The sequence below is a fragment of the Cotesia typhae genome, unplaced genomic scaffold (assembly GCF_013202065.1).
Source record: "Cotesia typhae breed Kobodo isofemale line unplaced genomic scaffold, CoteBio_Ctyphae scaffold_152, whole genome shotgun sequence".
NCBI lineage: Eukaryota > Metazoa > Arthropoda > Insecta > Hymenoptera > Braconidae > Cotesia > Cotesia typhae.
The window spans coordinates 9,098,526-9,113,276 of record NW_027423776.1 but is presented as its reverse complement, the minus strand read 5'-3'; the positions used below and the strand labels follow the sequence as shown (position 1 = coordinate 9,113,276).

The following is a 14,751-nucleotide window of genomic DNA, read 5'->3' as shown; positions in this document are numbered from 1 at the left end:
CAGTCATCTATTTTCTCTTAATTAAAAAAAAAAAAAAAAAAAAAAAAAAAAAAAAAAAAAAAAAAAAGTATCGATTTTTGCAGTCAGCTTTTTGTGACAGGAACTTCCTGTCGGATATCGCAGCTGTTTTTTCGACACTCATACATTTTCCCCTCAACCATTTTCTATCACTTAAGCACAATTGAGTCACCTCTTTCGAGCTGTGTATCCTTTCAAAAGGGGAGATCAATAGCAATAATTTATACGTTTTTTAATGTCACAAAAAGACTGGGTGCAAGTATCGGATATTTTAGAAATGACTTGTTTATTGAATCTGACTGACGGACGTATTTCACAGTAATCCGGTAGTTTGTTACGATAAAAATAGTAAAAATAAAAATCAATTTTTCATCAGTGTTTTATGGTAGCAGTGACGCTACGTATGAATAAAATATAATTGAGCTTTTGAGATTGGGTCTACGAGTAATGGGAATGGGGTAAGAGGCTCGTTACTTTATACTTCAAGCTTTATACTCTCTACACTGAAATGTGATGGTTTTCATCAATGTATTAGCTCGCTCTCTTGGCATTAATTACCTCGTTCGCCAAAGGATTTCAGTCACTATATTCTCTCTACTTATAACAACACAATCAAAATGCTTTCACCTCGCTAATAATACTTAAACGCTCCAGCTTTAAGATGCATATCACTAATATTTAAGCTTTGATATAACTTTTCAAGAGCTTTTGATATCTTTGATAATTTAAGACACATGTTTTTTTATTTTTCTGTCTACAAATAGAAATTTTATTAAAAGTTTACTGTTAAATTCATGAAAAAATTTACCGGAGTATATTATAATCTCCGGCGCTGTTTTACTATTTATTAAAAACAGTAATATTTTTTAAAGTTTATGTGAATAAAATTTACCGGAGTCTCCAGTAAAATAAAAAATAAAATTTTAAACAGCTTGCTGCCCACGGAATCGTATTATTATTAGCGTATTGTTATCAATGGAATTTCAATATTATAAATTTTATAGATTTTATATTTTAATTTAATAAAATTGAATGGTTAGTTTTTTATTTCATTTGAAAATATATGCAGAATAATAGCTGTAATTTTGTAGAAATTTCAGTAAAAATATTTGATTTTATTTTTTTTTTTTTAAATTAAAAAATTTTTCCACATCAAAAAAACTCAACCCATGAATTTTAAGTAAAAGCTTTATTTTACTTATTTAATTAATTTGAAATAAACTCTCAAGATTAATTTAAAGTATAAAATTAATTATGAATAAATTTAAATAAATTAAAACTTTCAAAGTGTAGGATTTAGCTAACAAAATTAATTACAAATAAAAAATATTTAATGACCCAAAATGAATTTTTTCCATAAAAAAAAACAGCGAAGGGAATACACACTCTCTCCGGGCGAACGAAAAGATTAAAAAAGTTTGATAATTGTTCCATCAATTAGCTGTTGATTGAATTAAAAAATTGTTTCCCGCAGTGACCATAATAATAACAGTAAAAAATTTATCAGTGATATAATTATACAAAATTAATTTGTAGGTCCATCGATTAATCATTTATCTCGATATTAAATTTATTAATCCGTTAATTAGTTTTTAATTTGATCAGTTACTCTCTCTATGGTTCAATTAATTAAGACAAAGTGACCGTAAATGTATATAATTGTAAAAGCACATCGATCACATTCGTTGGTTTACAGAGACAGCGGAAGTCAAGGGGATCGGGTAATATTAGAAGTCTCAAAGGCTGGAGTTTCAAACTAAAACGGACCAAAGCTCTTGATTGTGGATCGGATAAGGTCTATATACGTTGTATATCCTCGAAACTTTTATTTAAGGAGCTTTTTTTATTGTTTATTCTTCACTCTTTATCTTTGTGCTTTTTCAGTTCATCCGTCCATTATATTGGATCCTTTATAAATAATTGTTTCTTTTTTATCCTGGCAATATTTCGATTCTTGGACGATGGAAACTTTCATGCTATGTCAATAATAAGCTTTTTATTGCGTCACGTATTTGATTGACTATTCGAAAGTAATAAAAGTTTCAAATGCTTGAAAAATGGAAAAAGATTGTGTTTTTATGTGTATTATTATTTTTTTTTTTAATTAATGATTTTTCACAATTTTTAATCACAATATTGATATTTTAGGTACTTTTTAAGTAAATTTAAATAATAACATTACCATCACAACGTCAATTATCAAGAATTTTATAAAAAATGTCAAAAAAGAGATTTATAGAACCAACAAACTATTTAAAACTTGGTATAAAAAATTGACGGAAAAAAATGTATAAAATCGTAAAACAGTATAAATTTATGTCAAGATTTTTTTAACGGAAACAAATTCGACTATAAAAATCCTTTTAATTAGAATATAAATATAATCATACTAAGAAAATGATCTGAATTGTCGAAATGCAGCGAACAATATCATAAATCAAATATAGAGGAAAGCTGGGTTGAGATTAGATCAGTAGCAAGTCTAAAGGGAATATTGAGGTGATATAAATTGTGCATTGGTGAAGGCGACTAATAAACAAACCTCTGATTGCAAGGTTGAATTAAATTAGAGCATGTGCTCCTACCAGCCAAGATAGAAAATTAAATTACATTCTGCACCGTGTCAAATGTATCATAATACTATTACGTTTTTTCTTTTAGAAAAAAAATTAGCAATAAAATTTTACTCCCAGTGATAAAGTAAAAAAAAGGATGGAAAGAAGAAAAATTCAAAGTTTTTTGTTTATTTGTAAATGCGAAAAAATTGATTGGTATTTTATATAAAACACTTCGCTTCACAGCTGCTCTTTCATGTAAATTTTGAATTCCGCGTCAATAAAATTGATAGCATTTATTTTCTACAATTCAAATGAGTTTTTCAATTGAAATTTTATACAATAAATTGTAACACTTATAAAATATGGTCATAAAAATTAACTTTGATGAATTTTAGAGTTTGCATTTTCAAATTGCATTTCTTCGTAAACAAAAAAAATATTAGAGACATCGAAGTCCCAAATAAATGCAATTTATTTAAATAAAAAATAAAAATTGGACACATTAAAATCTAAACTATTATTTTTTCGCGCGTCGTGTGACGTAGCTGTGACGTCACAGTGTTTGTAACGTCATCTAGCGGTCCAGAATTCAACTTTCTAGTAAAAATACGAGATCGCTTTAAATTGCGGGACTTTATTTGTTAAATTAAAATTTAATCGCAATGATGCAATAAAAAATTCTTTTGAAAACAATTTTCCAATTGATTAATTTTATATTTTTATTATTTAGTTAATATTTTATTTTATATGCTAAAAAAATAACTTCAGTAATTTCAGTAAATCAAAATTTAATTAAATTAAATAAAATAAATATTTATTTCAAAATGTTTAAATGTGAATCTTCTCTATTTACAACATCATTTACTTCATTTGATATTTGTTCACTTTAATGAAGTCAAACATTTGCTTGTAACTCGAAAATGTTTTTTTGGTATTTGAAAGACAAATAATTACTGAAGTCAGAGCAAAAAAAAAGCTTTCATCTGACTCAGAAAAAAAAGCTTGATTTTAAAAGTTATTTATTTTACGACATATTTTTTATCTTTATATGTGGGGTGAGTTGTAATTCAACTACTTCATCCTCTTTCCCTTTCACTCCTTGAAGCTTACGTCGAACAGTAAGTTTTAATGGAACCGGCAAATCGGATTACTGGACGCCTAGGAATAGTAGTTTTGCGATACTCATTTGGCGAATTATAGTAGACCAATACACTACGTGTTACCAGCACACGCGTGCGAAAATTTATCGGGTTGTTAATGTTCTAGTCGTTGAAATATATTCAGTGACATCTCACCCTTTGATTTTTTTTATTTTATTTTATTTATATTTATATTCATGCTCACTGTAATCGAATAAATTTTATTGCAAGTATTGTAAATAACTTGGATCTATTTATTTGCAAAAGCCGTAGAGTTTCACACAATGAGAATTTAATATTGTTTAACATATTTATAAAGAAAAATCCCTTTAGAAGCTTCAAAAAATTAATTTTTTTTATATTTTGAAAATAAATTTTTGAATGATTTTTAAAAATTTTTATATTTGATTTTTCTTTATTTGAAACTTTGATCTGTTTTTCAGTTTCTGTGAAATTTTTAGAGTAGAGTTATGAAAAAAAAAAAAATAAATTTTTTTTCAAATAAAAAAAAAAATAGAAAATAACTTTTTGAGATGAACAAAAGTCATACAAAATTTGTGCTCTTTTTAATGAGCTTACTTAATTTGTAATTTCATACTTTTTTAACATTTCAAAGGTTTATCCTTCCCGCGCATATGTCAAAAATACAAAGCTATTATTTTGTTTCACATCAATAGAAAAAGAGTGACAAGTGCAGCACTTTTTAAGCTTGCGCCAGAGTAGTCCGAAAAAAAATTTTACTGAGCCACTATTTTGTAAAAAAAAAAATTGTTTTTTTATTCTTCAAATTTCAAATAAAATGACGTTAAAATTTCAAAATTATATGATTATTTTATCATCTATAAAAGCACTTTTGATAAATGACTCATTTTGAACCACCTCCAGGGATTTTTCCTCTAAGTTATAATATTATGTAATTTAAAGTTTTTTACCGTGAATTATTTATGTATTCATGAATTATAGATTAGTTATACGTAAATCAAGATGAAAATTCAATAAAAAAGGACACTGGTAAAATTCGTCAAGCACGAAACCATTTCTTTAGCATTATCAAACGACGGATCGATTGGAGAACAAAGAATCTGTCGGATTGAGAAATTATAACTCTCGTTTTGATATTATTAAATGTTAATTCGATGAATATTTTATTTGAAACTGAGTAATTTATATAGAAAAAATATTTCAGAATTCCTTGGAGAAAAATTTTTCTTTGTAACTAAAATTATGTTTTACCAGAAATTTGAGTCAAGATTTAACAACACTGTTTAGTAAAAAAAAAAAAAAAATAAATAAACAAAAGTAAAGAAAAATTAATGGAAATTATTAATGCAAACTTTTATCTGGAATCTATTTCAGCTGAAAAATTGTTAAATTGATAATGGACAACGCGAAGTGAGATGATACGATCGATCGGGTATTCAGAGCAGAGATTCATGCGGTTCCATCTCAATTATATGACCTAGGACATGCAGGGTGTGGTCAATATCAGTGAGTTAAAGAGAAAATTCATCCTTTAAGCTTAAATGTAAACCAATCAATAGCTTTCAACTAACTTTTTTTGTTATTACTCTCAGAGAAATATCCGGTTAATTAATTGCTCCTCTTTGCCTTCCTTCACAGTAATTCGTCATTGTATTATATCGAGCAGCGTTAATTAGGAGACGTTTTAGAAAACTTGAGAAGAGTTTTCATTTTTTTTTTTTTTCTGTTCTTTACAAGGATCCGAGCCTTAGAATAGGTGAAAGAGATAAAAAATAAAAGATAAAGTGGAATAAAATAAAGAACCCGAAAGATGAGAACATTTGTAGGAATGTAAGCATTCATGCGAAGATAAAAGAGTTTGTGACAGAGGTAGTAAGAGCTTTTGGAAGGAAATACACTCTCCGTCTCACATAGAATGTGGTCACACAAAATCGAGTTATTTATCCTATACTCTGGCGTCTCAGTACGGATCTCATCGATTTTACATAATCGAATGTGACTAGCGCTAGAGTTTGATATACTTTACGTTTATACTATACGTTTCATCTTCTCGCTTGATAAATATGAATAGGAGAACTACAAGATTTCAAATTACAGTTTAATCAAATCTTCGGGTTGGATACGAAGATTCTGAAATTTATTTATCATTAATGAAAGTTCGAATCGGATGTTAGATATAAAATTGTACATGCAGACAGGAGATCAAACGATAAAATGATTACTTTTTTTATTATGCAAAAAAAATTAATCATACGTAAAAAAATAATAATATATATAATTATACATTCACTACTTTTATACGAATTTTTATGCTGTTTTTATAAGAATTTTAAATAATTTGTTGATTCAAAAATTTTTTTGCATTGAATTTTCCACAAAATAATTAGCAATTGATCCAGCCATAAGAAAATTATTTCAAAAATTTTTTTAAAAAGTACCTAAACTATTTTTATTGTAATTAAAAATATTAAAAAATCCCAGAACAAAAGTTCTTTTATTTATCATTCGTAATTCTCGACATTTACATTGTGAAAGAAGATTGCTAGTTATTATTATTAAAAAGTTAATTTTTATTTATACAATACAGAAAAAGTTTATTCCGAGGTTCGCTTAATGTACGTCGTATTAATCCGAAAAAAAAAAAAAAATCGTTGGAATGAAAATAAAAATAAAAAACTCTCCAAGCTCCGAGGATTTTTCAAACATAATAAAGTAATAAAATAACTGAGGAAAAAAAAAAAATTAAGGTGTGGTAGAAAAAACGGCAATTAAAACAAAAACTTTTTTAGTTTCGCAATTGCAATTAAAAATCATAAGGTTTCTCGTATCTGAGTTAAATGACCTATTCACTTGCAACGAACTCACAGATCGTTTTCACCTTTTTTTTTCTTCCTTGGTAATTTAAGATTTCTATTTATTTATTTATTTTTTTCATCCTGGTTCTTGAGAGAGGTACGAAAAATTTTATTCGTTAAAGTACCTTAGGATGCCTGTGGGTATTTGTAGAAATTGCTAGAGATCACCACTGGGAAACTCATTTTGTTTTATTTTTATTTTGTAGTGCCTTTTTTTTTTTTTTTTTTTTTTTTTTCATAGAAGTACTTCTGGACTGGAGGCAAACTCGTTAGTTGCTTCAAGATTTTTCTATCATTTCTTCACGTTTCTTTATTTTTAACTCTTCACCTGTCCACGAGTGTCACAAAAAATAAATTGTCAATTATCAAGGATGTCTTTTCACTTTCAGTATCAACTTTCCCAAGTGTAAAAAATATTTCATGTAATTCGACAAATGCCAGCTACTTTTTTTCTTTTCTTTTTTGTAGAAGCTTAATTGGAAATTTTTGAATTGAATTCACGCGATAGAAAAAGCCGAAAATTTTTTGCTTTGTTTCCAAGTTACTGGTCAGGAAATATTGCTGATTCAATCAGTTAATTGCACTCAAAAGCTCAAAGTTTTAACAACAAAAAAAGACACTCTGGAGAAGCTTTTTTTATTTTTTTTTTGCAGAATTCTAATTTTTGTAGAGAGTTCAAAAGTAATTTAAAACTCAGAATAAAAATAAAAATTTTCACTAATTTGAATTAAAAAAAAAATTTAATCTTTAAAGTCTTTATAATAAATTTTTGTAAGTTATAGAAAAAAGTGAGACCAAAATTACACTTTTTAATCAAAATAAAATTTTTACAAATATATTCAATAATTTTTCTATAAATTTAATTTAAATTAAAAATTTGAGTCTTAAAATTTTCAAGATTGAATTTAAATTCACAAATCTAATTACGAAAATAAAACAAAGAGAGTGAAAATAAAAAGTTTACCATTCAAGAAATTTACTAATTCAATAAAACACTTTATTTTTTCTCTTTCAAGCTAGCCTATATTTTACCCAACAATTTCTTTCTCAAACATTAAGATAAAAGTTAACATTGATTCAAAATATTATCGGAGTTTTTTTCTGGATTAAATTTTAGATTAAAAAATTTTTTTTTTTAAGCAAGAATATAAAATTATTATTAATTACCAAGAATGTAATTTTTACGTCAGATTTAATTGTCTTAACAATGATAAATTACTCTTTATAGACGATAAAAAAATTTCTCTTCGCACTAATAAAAAAAAAAAAAAAAATGAATCAAAAAGAAATTTTCATACAAGAATTTTTCAACAAACTTCTTCAAGATAATGAACAGTAAAAATTTTCCTTCATTGTGTAAAGAGTAAGTTAGAATCAAGTAATTTTTCTCCAGTGTGCTTTAATCAAAGAAACTTTGAAAAGTGGATTAAATTTTTCCGGCTCATATGGATTTATAAAAAAATAAATGATTGAAATTAATCAAGCCGGCATTTGGTGGATTAGGAACAAAAGTAGAGAAATAAATCAGAGGGAACAAAGTTTGTACTTGTCTTAGATCCAACTACGGTCAATTACCAAATAGTCAGGCTCACTTGGGTTATGCTAATGGACGTTTACACCCATGCTTTGTCACACTATAAACATGATTTGCTCATTTCCAGAGTGAAATACTGGACTCTTTACTCCCTCTAAGACATTTTACATTCTCACAATTCACGAGCTTTGACTATTAAAAATTCAGCTAACTCGTTTCTCGAAGAAAAGTAAATTTTTTTATCAAAACGTCGGAGGAAGGAATTCAATTATAAACGCACGGCAATCATCCTTTGACTCTCTTTGTTTCAACGAGGAATAAAAACCTGAGATAAAAATGCTTTAGCGAGTAGAGTGTATTCAGTCGTTTTCCGACGCTTATAACGCTGTTTGAGAATGGCAAACGGTCTTTGCGAATAAGTCTTTTAACGAGATCCTGTCGTTGAGTTTCCGCCTCAAATAACGCGATGTATCCCTCCTCGATGTTAACGTTGAAATTCCCTGGAAAATTATTGACTGCCTTCCCCCAGCCACTGGAGATGTATTTTAGTCGATGTAATTTTCTTTTTTTATATTACAAACTTTCATTTTAGTTTGGTTCATCCACTTTTTTACTGCTACCTAAGCCTCGTATTTTAATATATATATATTTTTTTTCAAGGCAGTAAAAAATAATGAAAAAAAATTAAATAGTTACTTTGCATTATTATGCAGAGTATAATTTCGGTCTCTGAATGCTTATGTTATGAGATTTTCACGTCAATATTAAATGTTGATTCATGATAATCTTTTAATAAAAATTTTACAGTGGATCCCTGTGCTGAAGATTAGTAAGTATAATTTAATAATGGAAGGTTTGTGGAGAAATAAAATTGTTATTGATGTTTGGGGATTAGAGAAGCTTTTCTCAAGAATTAAGGTTACAAGATATCTATTTTCGAAAAATTTTGAAACTCTATTTCTAGATTAAATACTGGAGATACGAAAAAATCGTAGACCTTTTTTGGAGAAAATTTAATTTTTAATAAAAATGATCTTTCTTAATTTTGTCGTATTTTTTATAGTTCAGAAAAAATTTAAATCACTTGTAACTATTTTTATTTCAAATTAAAAAAAATAAATTAATTTTTAAAAATAAAAAATTCTACCCCAACACATTACAAATTTTAATTTACAACATAATATATTTTGTTCAGAAGATAAAATAAATTCAAGAGGAGTGCAAGAAACGAAAGAAATAATGCTCGGTCAGTGTCATCCAAAAATCTGTGTCAAGATCAGCCTCGAAAGGTGGGAGTAAGTGACTAAGAGTGAAGGAAAATTAACTAATATAATTCAAGCGACAATTTTAACCACGCTGAAATACGTGTCTAAAAATATAATGAACTGTCGGTATAATCAGCCAGAAAAAATTCACCCGGAATTATTTTCCGATACAATAATAATAACAATAGTACCAGATCAGATTTTTTACTTTATCTATAAAATTTATAAACCTCTTATTCGGTCTCACGTATCTTGTCTCTACTGGCTCGGAAGTTCCGTAAGTCTTACTGGGAATTCCCGGAATAATATATGTCCGTGAAATGCAATGTTGGTTGAATTTAAAATTGCAAGTGCATACAAGACATCAGTTGTCGAGAGCACCCCCTTTAATCTCCCAAGCATTTTAAATGTTTCCACAGGTTTAATTGCGTTTTCTTTTCCCTTTTTTTGTTATCACTCGCTAACTCACAGTTATTCATGAGGGAAAATAAAATTCCCGGTAATATATAAAAGTTGGAGTCTACTTCTACTTTACACAACGTTCAGGCATAAGTATCTGTTCAGATATATGTATATAAATGAATTTAATTGCATACTGAAATCAATTTTAATTAACGCACTAAATTCTTTCACGGCTTTTTTTCTAACAAGTTATCATATTAATGATATATCGCTGTTGAAAAGACTAATTGAACTTTTTGTACTTCAATAAATATATGAATTTAAAAAAATTAACTAACACTTCTTTGTACAAGTTTTGGGCAAAAAAAATTGGAAACTGCTAAAGTTTGTTCAGAAAAATATTTTTCGACATTAATTGTACTGTACTTTAAAAAAAAAAAAAAATATTTTTTATAAAAAATTAAAAAATGAGTAAATTATTGTCCTACTTTGATCCATAGCTTGCAATGACTAAACCAGAAAATCTGTTAACAGATTCAAAACGACTTTTCCGCAGAATAATCTATAAACCCCGGAAAATTTATCAAAATTCACTAAAAATATTCCAGTTAAATTTATAATAATGGAAGGATTATCTGAAAAGCCTGTTAGCCAAATGATGAAGTCTGAATACAAGAGAGCCGTGAAAGCGTTTGTCGACGTCGCCGTCGCCATTTGCGATCACGGAATTACTTATATATGCTCGTGTATTGACTTGCTAATGGTGACAAAATTTAACATTCAAATCACCATCTACTGTACGCCCTACAACCTGCAACTACCCTCTTTTTCTTCCTTTCTTCTTTTTCTCTCTATTCTCTCTTTCTTATTTTTCTTTCTCTTCTTCTTCTTTTTCTGTGTCAACAGGAAAATGTCGGAGGGTATAACAACGGGTAGCGCGAAAAGGGACTCTATAAATGTTTGGTCATTAAATTCGCAACTAAGGGTCGGTGAAATTCTGTTGATTCGACTAAAGTTTGAATCAAATCGACGGATTTGCTGTTTACTATTTACTATAAATGTATATAGATATAGATGGAATTACTTGGAGGTTGTTGTATAACTTACCGTAGGAAATAAGACCGCTGTTCAGCATCGAGAGCTTTATTTGACTGGGTATCGAGGCGAGACTGGCGCCGGTGTTGAGATGTCGCTTACGAGGTGGTTTCTCTGGAGTTCGCGGTGCACTTCTGCTCCGATGGTGATGGTGATGTTTCCTGTGTGAGTGAGAGTGAGAATGCGAACCACCTACCGTTGATGTGGCTCCAGTACGATCTGACCCGACACTACCGAAACCCACCACCGCGCCACCGCTTGATTGTGTACGGAGAGAAGACATTTTTTACTGTAAACATAAAATTTTTTTATTTTTATTTTTTTGCACACACAGAGATTTTTCAAAATTTTTTTTTTGGAAAAAAAAAATTTTTCTTAATTCAAAAAAATTTTTAATAAATTAAAAACATTAAAAAAAATTTTAATTAAGAAAATAAAATTTTTTTTAGTGATTTATTTTTAAAACAATTCATTGTTTATTGTTTAATTTTTTTAATAAAAAATAAAATTATCTCTCGAGATAAAAAAAATTTTTTTAATTTTATTTTCTATTAAAATATTTATAAAAAATTATAATAAAAATTTTTTTTTAATAAATAATGAACTAAGAAATTTTTTTTTAATGTAATATAAATTTTATAATCTCACAAATTTATATAAGCAAGTAAATTAATGAATTTTTTTTCTTGAACTGTTTTCAAGAAATTGCAATAGAGGCTTTTTATTTCAACAGAGTATAGAGGTAAAGTCTTTCTTTTACGAAGTCATAAAAAATATATCTGCACGCTATAATAACACAATAAAAAATCCTTTATAACTTCGGTACATTTTTTCAAAGCTACAATTTTTTATTATAATTTAGAAAATAAATAAATATTTATTTATTTATTTTTTTTTTTCAAACTTTGATAATTTAATTTTCTGTAGGAAAAAAATTACGTGCTGTATTTACAAAAGTATTTTCTTACAGCAATAATCCTTTTGGAAGAAGTAATTTAATATATCGGTGTGTACTTTATTTAATAGGAAACTAAATAAATATATTTATTTTTACTGGAGGCTATAAATGCTTGGATGGCAGTATTGCGATATTTATTATATTAGAAAGTGAAGTAAATTAAGAGATAGAATTTTTATTGAGTGTGATGTACGTCAGTTTTCATCCAGTCAATTAATCATTATTTTTATCACTTAAAATATCGACGTGCATTTGTAAATGACCTACTTCGGACGCTAGAACGTATCAAGATGTTTCTAGATTAAGCTGTGAATAAATTATTTAAAGCTTGAAACTGAAAGTCGAGTTTTATAAAACACATTTTTTGCAGTTTTGAAGAAAAAAAAATTTTTTTCAATAAATTTTATATGAATGAAAAGATAAAGCTATGATATTTAAATGAGTCAGAGCTTTGAGAAAATAACAACAATGCAGTTAAGTGAAGATACGAGCCAACTGGCAGGAATAGAGTAATAACATTTTTATATTTTTGTTTAACTTGTATTATTATTTGAAAGATATATAACTTGTCTCTCGATTATTTTTTACGGCCTCGTAAATAATATTTAACGTCCCCGATAACTTTTTGAAAATAAAATGGATGAGAGTGAGTATAATAGCTTTAATACTCTAGTGAATAAGTCGTGATGAAAAATTATTATTTATTGAAGTACTTTGTAAAAGTCCCGTCAATTAGATGGATTAGTACAAAAGAAATAATTTTTTCCTTATCTTTTATTGAAGATAAATTCTTCCACTTTCTCACAAACTTTTTTCCTTTTCATTTACAACTCATGATAAAAATGAGAAACTAAAGCATGAATGAACGACAGTGATGCGATGATTAAATCCGTGACGACTAGTAAATTTAATCAACTAGTATCTGATTTCCATCTGTAGACCCGAGTACCTCTAAACTTATCTGTTAGTATTGAAAAATCCTAAGCTTGATAAATGGATTGTAAATTAAAACTTTCGATGCACTTTTAAACTTTTTTAACGATTAAATAACTCTTTTGAAATTTACTTTTACTTTATCTTGATAAAATTTTTACAAAACACTATTCTTTTCTAACATGCAATAAAGATAAAAATTTCTTCTGTTGTTTATTAACAATTTAAAATAGAAAAAAAATTCATATTTTCTTTTCATTCAATTTTTAAAAATATTTTTTTGCTAAGAAGTTCAATTCTGAATTACTAGATGGCGTTGCTGATCTGTGTGACGTCACATCTACGTCACGCACTACGTATCTAACTTGCAAAATAATATTTTATGCTATAATTACTGAATTATTGTAAAATTTTGATTCATAATATTGTCAAAAATTGAATTATAATTAATATGTAATCAAAAATTATTTTAGGATTGTTAAATAAATTTTTTTTTAGTTTATTTTATCAAGCTAAATTTTTTTAAAAACACTATTCTTCTCTGAAATACAATAAAGATAAAATTATTTTGTTGTTTCTTCATTATTTACAATAAAAATAATTTCAATATTCATTCGATTAAATTATTAAAAATATTTTTAATTCTTTTGATAAAAAGTTCAATTCTAAAGTGCTAGATGGCGATACTAGACTCGATGACGTCTCAATTTACATGACAAGTTACGCGTCTAGTTTGTAAAATGATACTTTATGTTATAGTTACTGAATTATTATCAAATTTGGGAAGATACTGTTGTTCGAAATTGCATTTTAATGGACATTTAATAGTAAATTACTCCAGTTCACTTCGATTATTGATAAATCCTTGTTAACCTTTCCTTTTCTGACAATTTATACTGATTAAAAATTAATTGCGGAAACTGGGAAGATCTAAGAGGAAATTAACAGGTCAACCAAATAAATAATTCCAAAAGTGTAGACCACCAGTCAAACCCGAACTTTCGCTAAGCTATTTTATATTACATCAAACTAGACTTTTTGTAGTAAAAATACATAAAAAAATTGAGTTTTCTTGGACATTTTATAATTTAATTTATATTCAAATTAATACAATTGCGGTTTCGTAATATAAAATACCAGATAAATACTTTCAATTAAAAGCAAAAATAACAAATTACTCAAATTGAAGTATCCCAAAAAAAAATTGAATTTAAAAAAAAGTAAAAGTCTCCGTGATTTGTATTACCAAGGGAACATTTATAAAGTTAAAGAATTTTAAATCTTGTTGATACTTGGATCTATTTATTCAAGACACACTTTTGTTTTATTTATTCCATAAAACTTTTTTTTTCTATCCTACCCCTAAAATCGACAACACTTTGACGAACGGCGGCTTATCCAGGAGGTCAAGACCCTCGTTGTGAGTTGAATAAGAGAGATCCTACATTTCAGGAGCTCAAGTACCAGACGAAGACTTTTTGACGCTCAAGGACATTCTATTTCGTAGATAGCTTTCCCGAAACAACTAAAAAACACAGAGACGTCCATCAACGAAATGGACAAGCAAAAAAGTAAGCTCGGAAAATAAGAAAAATTTGTAAAAAGCCATTCTTGAGGCACCCACACCTTAAATTTATTTTTATTAACCTTGTTAGCCGTTATTGCAACGAAAAATCAGTAAAAAGAATTTTTTTTCCCTTCACTGTAAATTCGCAATTTTGGACTGAAATAATTCGCGCTGAAAATCAAGAATCGTGAAGGCGTATTCGAATTTTTTATCGCTCATTTGTTCTCAGAAAATAATAATAACAATTATTATTATTATTATTATTATTCAGAGCCACCCACACAAATTTGTGATCTTTCATTCGGCAACTAGCGTGATTTGGCAAACTCGCTGAGTATTTATCGATGAAAAAACACGCCCTATTTGTAATATACTTTTGATGATTATCAAACAAAAATAGAAAAAGTAACAAAGTAAATATAATTTTATTCAGAAATCATATATC

The 14,751-nt window shown here is 27.4% G+C and overlaps 1 protein-coding gene across 3 annotated transcripts in view; it reads right to left on the bottom strand.

Annotated features, from left to right (window-relative positions):
• Window positions 1-14,751, bottom strand: part of LOC141536679 (receptor-type tyrosine-protein phosphatase kappa-like) — a 79,394-nt gene that overhangs the window by 48,068 nt on the left and 16,575 nt on the right. For all 3 annotated transcript variants that reach the window (XM_074257366.1, XM_074257368.1, XM_074257367.1), the window contains one exon: window positions 10,861-11,137. In XM_074257366.1, the coding sequence (XP_074113467.1) occupies window positions 10,861-11,131 (271 nt within the window). In that variant the 5' untranslated portion in view covers window positions 11,132-11,137. The remainder of the gene's footprint in view (window positions 1-10,860; window positions 11,138-14,751) is intronic.